General features: G+C 44.3%; 1 protein-coding gene across 5 annotated transcripts in view; it reads left to right on the top strand.

Moving 5' to 3' along the window:
- The window catches only part of SLTM (SAFB like transcription modulator), a 230,789-nt gene that overhangs the window by 26,126 nt on the left and 189,549 nt on the right, over positions 1–15,114 (top strand). For 3 of the 5 annotated variants that reach the window (XM_030188772.1, XM_030188798.1, XM_030188794.1), the window contains exons 4-5: positions 1,304–1,459; positions 1,620–1,676. The exons of 1 other annotated variant lie outside the window; for it this stretch is intronic. In XM_030188772.1, coding sequence (XP_030044632.1) covers positions 1,304–1,459; positions 1,620–1,676 — 213 coding nt within the window. The remainder of the gene's footprint in view (positions 1–1,303; positions 1,460–1,619; positions 1,677–15,114) is intronic. One more of the 5 variants, XM_030188779.1, reaches the window with a different exon arrangement.

The raw sequence follows: 15,114 nt of genomic DNA on the forward strand, positions 1-15,114 counted from the left end.
ATGTATGTACCTGCAGTCCTTTAAACTCTAATAAAATATACATTAAAAAAACAAAAAAAAAAAGATAGGAGTAAGTTCTTCATAAGGACTAGTAAAGGTTAAGAGATTGAGAGGGCATGGAGTGAGTGAATTGTGGGGAATTCATCAAATGCTAGGAGGTCACTATCCAGCCTGTACTAGTGAGGTGTCTTGGTGACCTTTTACCTCTCTGCTTGGTTCCCCCCCCCCCCCCCCCCCCCATAGAAGATGATGCAAAGGTAAAAATGTTAAATCTTTCTGTGTGTATGTAGATTATTTTGCGAGAGTGATTTTTAAAGTACATGACAATCGTGCATGAAGTCCAGATCTTCAAATAAGGAATGGAAGAAGTCTGAAAAAAAAATATTTTTTTTTTAAACCTGATCTGGGCCAGTAAATGGATGTGGTAGCTAAATCTGCTGTACATGTACCTGCAGTCCTTTAAACTCTAATAAAATATAAATTAAAAAAACAAAAGGATGGGAGTAAGTTCTTCATAAAGACTAGTAAAGGTTAAGAGATTGAGAGGGCATGGAGTGAGCGAATTGTGGGGAATTCATCAAGTTCTAGGAGGTCACTATCCAGCCTGTTGTAGTGAGATGTCTTGGTGACCTTTTACCTCTCTGCGTGGTCCCCCCCCCCCCCCCCCCCCCAGTTCTGGCAGTAGAAGCTTGGCGTGCATTAGCTTCCTCTTTTACTTGCAGATCTGTAAGGTTGCTTGTGTGTGTCTTGGTTCTGTTGATGATGCTGCCATGCTGGGGACCTTGAGTACTGCCTTTCCAGTACCTATTTGCCCTTTGTGTGTTGCCTCCCTTCCTTTGCTTTTATTTGTTAGAACTGGATGGGATCTGACACATTAAGCCTTCATTTGCATATATGAGGTATTATGTTTTCCATATCCTCTCTTAAGCTGGTGAATGCATTCATCAGCCAAGGGTATCATAAGTATGCTCACTTCGGACTGTGGAATCATCCCTAGGTCTTGTTGCTGTTGAGTGATGCCTTTATCTTGGGGACCATGAGTACTGCCTCCGCAGCATACCAGTCTGGTCTGTGGGGCAGAGTTTGGCTTGAGAATTTAAACTTGAGACCTTCTGCACATAGTGCTTCCATTGGGCTGATTTCTTACATGTGTGTGTTTAAAAATACTTCTGTGTTTAAGGCCCCTTAATGTTAAAAGACACTAAACTCCATTAGAAAAACAGAATTATGCAATTTAGAAACAGCATTGTAGACATTTCTTAGCCAATGCCCCTTCAGTAATATCAAGCATTAACATTAAAAGGAAAGTGAATTGGAAGGTCAAGATGCAAGTGATCAAGATGGAAATGAAGACCAGAAAGATTATGAAGAAAATGGAAGTTGTGCCACAGCGCTACCCCCTGAGGAAGAAAAAAGTGATACAGTGAAACATGCACAGAATATGAAAGATGGCCAGGAGGTGAAACTTCAATTTCCATCTTATTTTTCCAGAAGTAGAAGTGAATGCTAAAAAAAATTTACATACATCCTTTGAATTTCACTGCTTTTTTTCACTTCAGAAAGCAATGCTTATAATTAAAGTTCAGCTAGGTACGCAATATTTTTTTTCTTTAATGTAGGAAAATCAAGAAGAAACAAAAGATGAAACAAAAGATGAGAGCTTTCTAACAGCTGATGTAAGTTATTTCTAGCTACTTCCTTTAAATTTTGTTTTCAGAAACAAAAATGAAACTGAATAAAAATGTACTGTTATGGCATAGAACTCTTGTAAACAGATAACCTTGACCTGGAGAGAGAAGTAAAGCAATTGCTACTTATGTATAGTTGTATTAAGAGGCAGAACCCACTATTGGTGCTAATTTTATAGCATTTTTAAATGAGGCAGAAATCGTGATGTTACCACTATTCTCTTTTTAAACTTCTAAGTGTTAGTCTGTTAAAACAATTTGGAAGTAGTGTCGCAGTACATGGAGATACTGTAGCTGGCTTGTTTTTTGATGTTTGAATAGGCTTTCTATTTAATAGTTAATGTGGAGATGAGAGAGCAGAGATGAGGCCGTTTGTACAGATTTAAACTCCTACAAATGTACAGGGATCTTGATGGAAAAATAAGAAATACCTAGTTTTGAGTACTGTCCCTGCTAAGATCATGCATATCTGTTTTTCTGTGAGAAATGGTGGCTTAGCACTACCCTTCTGTTGTGCATTTTTTAATTCAAAATGTCCTAATATAAGTACATAAGTAATGCCACATTGGAAAGACCAAGGGTCCATCGAGCCCAGTATCCTGTCCACGACAGCGGCCAATCCAGGCCAAGGGCACCTGGCAAGCTTCCCAAACGTACAAACATTCTATACATGTTATTCCTGGAATTGTGGATGTTTCCCAAGTCAATTTAGTAGTGGTTTATGGACTTGCCCTTTAGGAAACCGTCTAACCCCTTTTTAAACTCTGCTAAGCTAACTGCCTTCACCACGTTCTCCGGCAACAAATTCCAGAGTTTAATTATGCGTTGGGTGAGGAAATATTTTTTCCGATTTGTTTTAAATTTAGTACACTAGTTTCATCGCGTGCCCTCTAGTCCTAGTATTTTTGGAAAGCGTGAACAGATGCTTCACATCCACCTGTTCCACTCCACTCATTTTATATACCTTTATCATGTCTCCCCTCAGCCGTCTCTTCTCCAAGCTGAAAAGCCCTAGCCTCCTTAGTCTTTCTTCATAGGAAAGTCGTCCCATCCCCGCTATCATTTTAGTCGCCCTTCGCTGCACCTTTTCCAATTCTACTATATCTTTCTTGAGATGCGGCGACCAGAATTGAACACAATAATGGAGCGATATAACGGCATCATAACATCCTCACACCTGTTTTCCATACTTTTCCTTATAATACCCAACATTCTATTCGCTTTCCTAGCCGCAGCAGCACACTGAGCAGAAGGTTTCAGTGTATTATCGACAACGACACCCAGATCCCTTTCTTGGTCCGTAACTCCTAACGTGGAACCTTGTATGACGTAGCTATAATTCGGGTTCTTTTCTCCCCACATGCATCACCTTGCACTTGCTCACATTAAACGTCATCTGCCATTTAGCCACCCAGTCTCCCAGTCTCGTAAGGTCCTCTTGTAATTTTTCACAATCTTGTCGCGAGTTAATGACTTTGAATAACTGTGTCATCAGCAAATTTAATTACCTCGCTAGTTACTCCCATCTCTAAATCATTTATAAATATATTAAAAAGCAGCGGCCCTAGCATAGACCCCTGAGGAACACCACTAACTACCCTTCTCCATTGTGAATACTGCCCATTTAAGCCCACTCTCTGTTTCCTATCCTTCAACCAGTTTTTAATCCACAATAGGACATTTCCTCCTATCCCATGACCCTCCAATTTCCTCTGTAGCCTTTCATGAGGTACCTTGTCAAACGCCTTTTGAAAATCCAGACACACAATATCAACCGGCTCCCCTTTGCCCACATGTTTGTTTACTCCTTTAAAGAATTGAAGTAAATTGGTCAGGCAAGATTTTCCCACAAAAAAGCCGTGCTGACTTGGTCTCAGTAGTCCATGTCCTTGGATGTGCTCTGTAATTTTGTTTTTAATAATAATCTCTATCATTTCCCCCGGCACCGACATCAGACTCACCAGTCTATAATTTCCCGGATCTCCCCTGGAACCTTTTAAAAAAAATTGGCGTTACATTGGCCACCCTCCAATCTTCCGGTAGCACGCTCCAGTTTAAGGATAAATTGCATATCACTAACAGTAGCTCCTCAAGCTCATTTTTCAGTTCTATCAGTACTCTAGGATGAATACCATTCGGTCCAGGAGATTTGCTACTCTTCAGTTTGCTGAACTGCCCCGTTACGTCCTCCAGGTTTACCGTGAAGTCAGTAAGTTTCCTTATTCTACTGGATCAGTTGAGTGCCCCCTACCAGCAGATGGAGGTAGACATACTAATGTAATGCAGTGACATCACTGGTTTAATGGGTTGGAGTTTTCCAGTATTTCTCTATCTCTAGCAAATGGTGTAGTTGTAGTCTAGTACAGTAGGTCCCTTGCATAGACCTGACTTCCAGAGTATAGTCCTTGGCAGTGTCTTGTGAAGTTGTCCTCAGGCTGATGGCTTCTGAGGTTGAGGCCATGCTTCATTAATCCATTTGAGGTTGGGAGATTCGTGCCCTTTGCAGTCCCAAGCTATATAGCTCATGGGCTTTTGCTTGGTGAAGCCAAAATAAATTTTTTTTTGTCTTTTTATTTTAAAAATTGGTGCTTATTTTTATCTATGTTTCGATGGAAATAAAGCTTACTTCTTTAGCATCCCTCCAGACTGGCCCAGAAAGATACTGATGAGTTGTGCACTCCTTCTAGCAGATGGAGACTGAGAATTCTGACTGAGAGCCAGCCCTGGCTAGCTATATTAAGATGCAGTATTCTCAGTCTCCAGCAGGTAGAAGGTGGCGAGCCCTTCAGTCTCTTATTCTTCTTAGATATCTTTCTATCTTTCACTCCTTTTGGTTAAAACAAACAAACTATATTGTTTGTTCTGTACTTCTGTGCAATGGGATTTAAAAACAACAAAAAAACTTTGACAAGTTTTGTTGCTGAAGGAGGCTGAGATCCGCAGGGGTTCTCTTACAGCCTTGGATGACCAGGCCCTCCCCACACAACTACCTCCTGACTTTATTAGTACTATTTAATGATAATTGGGTCTTCAGGCCTGCAATAACCTCAGCTCCTTCGAGGGAAGGGTGTTCTGAGGACAAAGCCACACTGCTTTTGTATTTAGAAAAAAAAAAAAAAAGCCAAAGGAGCAAAACAGCTGAGTTTCGGGTTTGCCGTGTCTTGTATTGCAACCGGTATTTATAACGCTTCTGCATTTTCAGAAGCTCCTTTTTTTTTTTTCCCCTCGTTCGAGGTGCCTTTGCATTATGGAGGAGAAGCTGTAGCATTCTGTGCTATACCAGCGCAGGGGCCTCATGGTGTCTGGTATTTGAAAATTTTGTACCGCCCGATGCTTTTGTCATTGTTGGGGCGTGTATCGAGTTCTTCACTTTCTCAGGGTCAAACAGCTGGTCGTTCTCAGGCTCTGGTTTTGGTGGGAAGTGCCACCATTTTACGACCTACATCCTACCGTGTCAGAGCTATCTACTTAGGCTCCAGAAAAGTCCCCAGAAGTTTCTTTGCTGCCTGGGTCATCACATGGGGTAGAACTTCAAGGCGGGTTTCCTCTCGAATATGTGTTGCAAATGTTTAGAGCTTTTTTTTTTTTTTTTAATAAATCGGATTCCTCTCCAGCACTTCCTTTTGAAGGGTCCATGGGACCTTGGATCCTCTCTCAAAAGACCTAGGGCTGCCTGGGCTTTAGAGGCAGATGATGACATGGATTTGGATCCTGAGGTGACTTTCCTTGAGGAAGATGATTCTTTGGTGTAGAAGAAACAAGGTTTTTCTGATGAAACTGCACATGCAGATCCAGTATCTCACACTCCTACCTGGGGAGGATCCTTCTGTAGTATCTATTTTTTGTAGGAATTCATAGCTTTGGTCCCTTCTACATTAAACTTTGAGGAGTATTCAGTGGTCAGGAGCGCAAGGTGGATCTTTTGATAAAGGGCATTAGGAAAGCTGGTAAAACTTTTCTGATGCATCAACCAGAGATATCATCCAAGCCCAGTGGGACGTGCCAGATGGCTCATTTCGTCTTTCCAGGTCCATGGTTTGCCTTTACCTGGTTCTGGATCCGGACAAGGCTCTACTTAAATCTCCTGTAGTTGATGCAGTGGTTTCTGCTGTTACCAAGCACAATACCTCTTGGTTGATAGAGGTACAGCTCTGAAAGATGTATAGGATCAGCGTATAGAATCTCTCTTAGTCTTTGTTGTCTCGGTATTGGTGGTCCAAACAGCTATGTGTGACTCTTTGGTAGTTAGGGCTTGTTTTCTATGGTCTGAGTGAGTTTTAGATAGGTCTTAAGATGACTTCTCCTTAGTGGATGCAGGAGTAGCTAAGATAGAGATGGGCTCAGCAGATACCTTGTGTGATTTATTGAAGGCGTCTTCCAAGTCTGTGGCTTCAAGAGTTGCGGCCCGTCGTTCTTTGTCTTCGAGGCTGGTCTTCTGATGCGACTTCTAAGACTAAACTCAGTAAGTTCCCCTTTCAAGGATCTTTTCTTTTTGGTGACGAGTTGGATAAGTTAAAAGTTTAGGTGATACAAAAAGTTTCTTGACTTCCTCAGGATCATATTAGGTTAGTGGGTCGTGGCCTTCTTTCTAGTCTGGGATGTGGCAGAGATTTTTGTTGGCTTCAGGCAGACAGAGAAGCTACTGTCCAAAAGTCTCGTTATTTTCAAAGGTTCTAATCCTTTTGAGGTGCCAGATGTGGAAGAAGAGACGAAGGTTTCTGGGCCCAACCTCCGCTTCCAGTGGGAGCTTGGTTAGCTCAGTTTTATTGGAGGTGGGCCCAAATTATCTCCGATCAGTGGGTTCTCGAGGTTATTTACGACGGGTGCATCGCTGCCAGGTGCTTTTCGTTCTCGTGTAAAGGTGGGGACCGGTCAGGGTCACTCTGGAGAGACTTCTTGTTTTATAAGCGGTCTGTCCTGTTACTCCCTCAGAAATAAGAACAGGTCACTATTCCATTTACTTTGTAGTCCCAAAATAGAGGGTCATTTTGACCAATTTTGGATCTCAAGGCAGTCAACTGTATGCTGAAGGTTCAGTTTTTGTATGGAGACACTTCGGTCATTGTGGCCGTTCGATCAGAAGAGTTTCTAATGGTTCAAGATTTGACAGAGGCTTACCTGCATATCCTGTTTCATTCCTTATACCAAAAGTTTCTTTCTTTGTTTTGTGGTTTTGGGCCAGCAGGTGGTGGCAGTGGCTCTCGGAAAAGAGGACGTTCTTGTCCATCCTTACCCGCACGATTGGTTAATCAGAGCAAAATCGTATCAAGGAAGTTTGCAAGCTACAGAGAGAGTAGTTCAATTTCTTCAATCGGTTGGATGGTAAACCCTCTCAAGAGTTGTCTGGTGCCATCTCACTCACTTATCTAGGCGTTTCCTTAGATAATCTGCAAGGCTGAGTATTTTTGCCTCACAACAGGATTGTCAAACTTCAGGATCAGATACAGCCCCTTCTTTGCAAACTGGTACCATGTATGAGAGATCGTCAAGTATTAGGATCCATGGCAGCGACAATTGAGGTACATATGAGGCTCTAGTAATCCTGGTGGCACGCAATTGGCATTGCAGACCTTGGTATGCCAATCTCGTACGTCTCACAGTCTAGGCGGGACTGGTAGTTGGGAGGCGGGGATAGTGCTGGGCAGACTTATAGGGTCTCTGCCAGAGCTGGTGGTTGGGAGGCGGGGATAGGGCTGGCCAGACTTATACGGTCTGTGCACTGAGGACAGTACAAATAAAAAAGTAGCACATGAATTTATCTTCTTGGGCAGACTGGATGGACCGTGCAGGTCTTTTTCTGCCATCATCTACTATGTTTACTCCCCTCTCAAGCTTCCGGAATCGCTCCACCTTTGGTTGAACTACCAGTTCAGGGGCTGGTAGTTCATCCAAATCTGGCTCTATTTTGTCTTACGGCTTGGCTGTTGAAAGGGTGCGGATAACTAAAAGGTTATTCGTCTGTCAGTCACAATGCTTTGTTTATGACGTCTGCCAGCTTCTCTGAATTACATTCACACCTGGTGTATTTTTGAGGCTTGGTATGCCGATCGATCTTTATCTCAGTTTCATGCGTTGGTGGTGCAAGTTTGACTTTTTACAGAACAGGCTTGGTAACACTTGGCAATTGATCTGCGTAAGGTGAAGGTTGCAGCATTGTCTTGTTTTCGAGGTAGAATCAAAGGGAAGCCTTTGGCTAGTCATTCATTTCCTTTGAGGAGAAGTGTTACTTCTCCATCCAGAGCAATTTATTCCCCCCCCTCCCCCGGCTTGGGATGTCAATATAGTTCTCTCAGCCCTTACTAGGTCACCTTTTGAATCTTTGACGGCTTGCTCTCTGAAAGATTTAACGCTTAGTGGTATTTTTAGTTTCATTGCCTGTGCTTCGCAAGTGTCAGTTTTTCTGTCTTTTTTTTGTAAGGAACGGGTAATTTTGTACCTTGTTCCTTCCTTTCTTCCTAAAATTTTTGTCCAGGTTTTATTTGAACTAGTCGGTAGTTTTACTGGTACTGGAAACGAGTTTAGAGTGCTTAAGTATTGTTTGCAGACTACGGAGGATTTCAGACAATCATATCGTCTTTTCCTGCTCATTGGAGGCACCTTCAAGAGTTAAACAGCGTTTAACCTACCATTTCAAGATGGGTAAAAGAGACAATTGCTTCTACTTACCCAGTAAAGAGCAGGTTGATGTATATGCTGACCATTATAAAATTCATAATCATCCCAACGCTCCCACAGAAAAGCTTGACATTTTTGGTCCCCATATAACTAGGGGATATCCCCAAGAAGTTTCCTAGCCCACCTCAATCCAAAACCAAAGCGTGGTTGGCCACCTCATAGGTGCCGATCTCTGCTGCAGGGATATGAGGGGAAAAAGGCATTAGAGAAATATCTGTGGGACTGGGAGGCATGAGAAAAGTGTGTATAATCTCTGTTGGATGCAAAACATGCCATACATCTATTATATCCAAGGCATTGCAGAGCAGAGGCAGGCCTCCCAGGGTATTTGCTGGAGTGCTTGGGCACCAGATGTTGACTTGTCCAATTGGGGGACCATACACCAAATTAGTCACTCCCCAAAATCACATCCTGGTAGGGAGTCGAAAAATCAATTAAGCCTTGATAGAATTTTTTTATCAAAAATATTAGGGGTGAATACATTGCAGAGCACTAAAGGACAACCATCTAACGCGATTGAGGCTAAAATATACCTCTTCTCAGGGCTATGCACCTGCACTTTTAAGTCCCTGTGAAATAAAATCACCCCCCCCCCCCCGCCTTTCGCTGGACTGCAGGGGCCTCCACTAGGCTGCCCACCCACCCTCTCTGAAATTTATTGTGCTCTGCTGAAGTCAAATGGGTCTCCTGCACAAAAGCAGTGTCAGCCTTCTGGTGTTTCAAAGCCTGCAGCACCTTGGTTCTTTTAACTGGAGAGCCCTCCCCCCCCCCCCCCCCCCCAAAAAAAAAAAAAAAAAATTCCAGGAGTCAAATTTGTGATACCATGGCACTAGTAATCAAATGTTGTAACAATGTATGCTACAGAATACAAAGTTAGAAGGGGACACCCCCAGTCCATGGGTGTTACCCTAAACTGAAAACAAATGCAGAATCCCAGAGAGACCCCCAGAGGCATCAAGTAACTGACATCAGCCTTGTTTCCAAAAGAACAATATAACACAACCACAAACCATCCCTCAATCACACCACATTGCCAACTCCTTGTTATTGTCCCTCCCCATCCCCCCACCCATCCCCAATAAGAAAGGAAAACGCCCTCTTCCAGGACCAGATCAGAGAGATTCCCCCCTCCCCTCCCACATCTGCAAAAATGAAAGCGACTACCCGTAAGAAACTATACATTTGAGACCACTTTGAGGAAGGAAAAAAAAAAGTCAGTGCTCAATAGGTCCGCAGATCTGCCAGAAATCCACAGCAGTAATCACCTGTAGCAAACACTTCATGAATTTGCCAGTAATGCACTTAGGCCCTGTTGTATGATTCATGTGGGTGCCGGAGGCTGCACCACTCACTTGGCAAATTGCAGGGCCTCAGTAGCAGATGTTAAAAAAAAAAAAGTCTTGCTGTCATGTAGGACTCGTAGTCAGGCTGGATAAAGCAATGCAGATTTTTGGCGTAGAACAGTTTACAAGCCTTGCATTGTAATGACACTGCAGCAGAAAAATCTTGGAAGCAATTAGACCCCAAGGGCCATGTTATATTGAGCCACAAATGTATTCTGTTTTTGTTATGCCTTTAAGTTGATATGCAACAAACTAAACTGGAAGAATAATTATTTAAAAAAGTGTACATTGATATCAAAACCCTAGCCTACCATATATGTGGAGATAGAAATGATAGGAGCTGTTGTACAAACTGTTCAAACAAAAAACATATGGCTAATCAAACATGGTGGTAGAGTTAGGGTAACATAGTCCAAATTCAAATAGCACTCTATACCCAAAAACCCAATATAAGGTCAGAAGCCATAATGGTTAGACAGGAAAGTTCTTTGTGGCATCTGTAAAAGCTGATATATATATATATATATATATATATATATATATATATATATATATAATATAAAGTGGATAGTCATTCATATGTGTGTGTGTATATAAATGACCACTTAGCATGGAAAATGTAGAAAAATCTGCCCACCGATGATGGACTGATCTTGCCACAGAGCAAGAAAAAAAACCCCCTTTTGTTAGCTGAGACTCATCAAGAAATAATCGTACTCGTTGACCCGTAAATATTCCCCAAGGCCAAGCAGGACAATAGTTCTCACGTGTGGGTGACATCATCCACAGAGCCCTATTAGGGACACTGCTCAGCATTCTAACACTTTCTAGAAGACTTTGGCAGTCCTGATGGCATATGCAGGACTCTCGGTGTTCTAGTTTTCTTTATCATCTAGTGTGCTGTTTTAGGTCTGTCTGATTCCTTCCTGGTTTTTTTTTTTTTCTTTTTCTTTTTCATCTGTGTAGTTCTTGGTGTTTGTGGCCCTTTTAAAGCTTTTTTTTTTTTCCCCCCTCTCGCGGCTACTTAAGGCTCGGCTTCCAGTCGTTTAAACAAAAAATAATTACCCTTTTTCTTTTTTTGGCATAGCTGAACTGAAAATGTGTTTTATGTGTGCTTGATTCCTGCCTGCTTTATTCTGTAAGTAGCAGGACCTTTTTATTTTCTTTATTTCCTCTGTTTAGATTTTAATGTCTGTGACCCTTTTCAAGCCTTTTTTGTTTCATTGTGACCACTTAGGACTCTGCTTCTGGTCATTAACATAGTAGATGACGGCAGAAAAAGACCTGCACAGTCCATCTAGTCTGCCCAACAAGATAAACTCATATGTTCTACTTTGTGTGTATACCTGACCTTGATTTGTTTCTGCCATTTTCAGGGCACAGACCGTAGAAGTCTGCCCAGAACAAGGCCCACCTCCCAACCACCAGCCCTGCCTCCCCCCACCGGCTCTGCCACCCAATCTCGGCTAAGCTTCTGAGGATCCATTCCTTTTGAACAGGATTCCTTTGTTTATCCCACGCATTTTTGAATTCTGTTACCGTTTTCACCTCCACCACCTCCCGTGGGAGGGCATTCCAAGCATCCACCACTCTCTCCGTGAAAAAATACTTCCTGACATTTTTCTTGAGTCTGCCCACCTTCAATCTCATTTCATGTCCTCTTGTTTTACCGCCTTCCCCTCTCCGGAAAAGGTTTGTTTGCGGATTTATACCTTCAAATATTTGAACGTCTGTAGCATCACCCCTGTTTCTCCTCTCCTCCAGGGTATACATGTTCAGGTGCGTAAGTCTCTCATACGTCTTGTAACGCAAATCCCATACCATTTTCATAGCTTTTCTTTGTACCGCTTCAATCTTTTTTACATCCTTAGCAAGATACGGCCTCCAAAAATTAGTCGTTTCCTTTTTTGGCATACTGAACCAAAAGCAAATGACACAAGCCTCCTGATGTCCCAGAAACCTTCCAGTTGTTTCAAGAATTGTTTGACCTGATTACTTGCTCTCTCAATGTAAACTCTGCTAAAATGCAGAATTGTACCCAGAAGAGCAGAGACCCTAGTGCAAGAGATTTTTCAGCATGCAAAACTCCAGTTTATTATGATTGGAGCTACACTATCATAAGGAGGTCTCCACTACCCTCATGAGTGTCAGTAGTGCCTGCTGGGGCTGAGCTTTCTTGGACCCAACAAAGAGGGCATATATGGATTCCATTTCATCCTGATTTGCACCCAGGGGTCTTGATGCTGTGCTTCAAAGGCAAAGAAGCATCAGCATCTACACTTTTTGAGGCATGATACCTAAAGAGCTTCAGGTCACCAGCATCATTGGTGCTGTGAGGACCACTTGTCTACTGTGGAAGCAGTGCCGATGCTGTTGTCTCTCTGAAGCCGGGACCCCACCTTTATCTTCACAGGCTGCCATAGTACTGACACGGCTCTGGCTGCACCTTTACAAATGCCTGACCGCAAGGAATGTCTGATGGTCATTTTACAGTTGGAAAAGAGGTGCGTCCTTGCATAGTACGATGCTAGGGTTTCAAGGGTGTTGGTACCAACTATGATGACGCTCCAAGTCATCCTGGAGACTCGTAATCTAGCTGTTGGCTGTTCATCGGTGCCAGTTCCCTGGCATGCATTGGTGCTGATGCAGACAGATGCAGTGATTTTCTAAGAACTACTGAGCTGTTGATGTCCATCTTTCTAGGAAAGGGTGAAGTGTCTTCAGTATCAGACTGGTGAGGGCTTTAAACTAAATTTGCTGGGGATGGGTGAGCAAAGCCCCAAAATTAATTAATATCACTTCAGGAAGGTAAGACATCAAATACCTTTATAGAAAGGGCAAAGCGTAACATTTGGAGAGCCTTCTGTGTCAATGTCCATAGTATGGGAAATACATTTCTAGATCTAGAGGCTGCAATGATAGAAGCCGATTTAGATTTAGTGGCAGTCACGGAATGTGGTTCATGGAGAACTATGACTGGGATATAGTTATACCTGATTATAATCTATTCACAAAGGACAGGGAAGATAAAAGGGTGGTGAAGTGGCATTATATGTTAAGAATATTAAAGTGACAGAACTGCGGGACATGAGATAAGGAAGAAGCACTGTGGGTTAAACTGGTAAGAGGGAAAAGAAAATGTATATTGGTGTAATACACAGGTCTCTTTCACAGTCAGAAGAAATGGACAGCTGAAGACATCCACAAAATAGCTCAAGGGGGAAGTACTACTGCAGACATCCACAAAATAGCTCAAGGGGGAAGTACTACTGCAGACATCCACAAAATAGCTCAGAAAGGGGGAAGTACTACTGATAGGTGACTTTAATATGACGTTGTTTAGGGTAGCCCTGCTGCGGGGTTGTCTAGAAGCAAAGAGATCTTGGATTCTCTACTGGAAGAATTGTTTCAGCAGTGGGTAACGGAACCAATGCGGGATGGAACTATTCTAGACCTTGTGTTTACAAATGGGGAGATCATTTGGCATCTAGTGATCATTGATTCTCAGAGGACAAGCAGGCTGCTTGTTCTCACGAATGGGTGATGTCCACGGCAGCCCCTCCGATCGGAGATTTTCACTAGCAACAGCGTTTGCCAGCCCTCGCGTGTGCATGCGCGACCGTCTTCCCGCCCGAATGCGCTCGTGTTCGTCAGTCTTCTTTTTTCCGCGGCTCAGGACGGCTGTTTTTCAGTTGGTCTGTGCCCCAAGGAGACCCTTCGCGTCTTTTCGCTGCATTTTTCCGTTCGGAAGTGTCCGTTTTTCTCTCTTTCCTTCTCTTTTTAAAAAAACAAAAACGTCCCTTATGTCGAGTTTTTTCCCGTAAGGTTCCTTTCGTTGTCGGGTGCGGCCTTTTTCACCGCCCGTACGGGTTTTTTCTAAATTTTTTTGGTGCCATTCGCCATCATCGCAAATTTTGACTTCGCTGGCGTGATTTTTCCGCCCATGTCTTCGAAGCCTGCCAGCAGCTTCAAAAAGTGCAGCTGGACTATCTCCCTCACTGACAGGCACGTTCGTGCCTTCAGTGTCTGGGGCCGGGCATCGCCCCCAGGCCTGTACTCTCTGCCTTCTTTTAAAGAAGCGGATTCAGGTTGCGAGATTGGCCCAGTGGAATCTGTTGTTCAGGGCCTCGTCCGGTGCTTTGACGTCTTCGGTACCGAGGTCATTGTCCGGTGCGTCGATGTCTGCGGTATCCAGCGTCTATGATACCGAGGTAATCGGTGGTATCGATGTCGTTGGAGGGTGCTTCGTCTTCCGGAGTGCAGGTGAGGGCTGTCCATTCCCCTGCTGGTGGCGGTGAGCCCTCGAGTAGGTCTCCGCCTGCCTCGAGGGCGCCTGCAGTACAGGCCCTCCGGGATCGATCTCTTTCAGACTCGGTCCACAGGAGACGTTTGGATTTGACGTCGTCCTCTTCGGTACCGGGAGGTACTGGTGACGTGCTTCGTGCGAAGGAAAAGAAGCATTGTCATCGGTCACCTTCCAGACGTACCGAGAGCTCTGGGTCACCGGTGGCACCGGCACCCAGGCGTCGACATCGGGAGGACTGCTGACCCTCCATTCAAGGGGTGTTGATGCGCTCCCCCGTGGACAGCCGGTACCGTCTCCGCGTCCTGGACAGATTCGCAGCTCGTCACCGGTACTGGACTCCTTTCTCTACAGCCGCTCTGAACGAGAGCCTCAGGGCCATCCTTCCAGGGATCCTGGAAGAGCTGTTGCGCCCTTTTCCTCTGGTACCAAGGGTGCGTGCGCCACCGGTACCGACAACTGGGGCGACGGCTGGGCCTTTGTCCATGGTGAGGTCCATCGGCTGCCTCCCAGGCTGCCTCCCCGACATCGATGGAGGGAGCTCCATCGCCGCTGGTGCAGGAGTCTTCCTCTCGACGCTCCCACCGTAGCCATGTTCCTACGGAGTCGAGGCGGGCGTGGCATCGGACAGAGGTTCATGAACTGGTGTCCGACACCGATGGTGAGGCCTTGTGGGAAGCAGAGGAAGACATCAGATATTTCTCAGATGAGTCCGACGGTCTTCCTTCTGATCCCACTCCTTCCCCTGAAAGACAGCTTTCTCCTCCCAAGAGTCTATCTTTCGCAGCCTTTGTCCGGGAAATGTCTATGGCCATTCCCTTCCCTGTGGTTTCGGAGGATGAGCCAAGGGCTGAAATGTTTGAGCTTTTGGACTATCCTTCGCCACCTAAGGAATCGTCCACAGTACCCATGCATCATGTCCTCAAGAAGACATTGCTGGCGAACTGGGCGAAGCCGCTAACTAATCCCCACATTCCCAAGAAGATCGAATCCCAGTATCAGATCCATGGGGACCCAGAGTTGATACGGACTCAGTTGCCTCACGACTCTAGAGTGGTGGATCTGGCCCTTAAGAAGGTCAAGAGTTCTAGAGAGTATGCTTCGG

The sequence above is a fragment of the Microcaecilia unicolor genome, chromosome 1, assembly GCF_901765095.1.
Source record: "Microcaecilia unicolor chromosome 1, aMicUni1.1, whole genome shotgun sequence".
NCBI classification, from domain to species: Eukaryota; Metazoa; Chordata; class Amphibia; order Gymnophiona; family Siphonopidae; genus Microcaecilia; species Microcaecilia unicolor.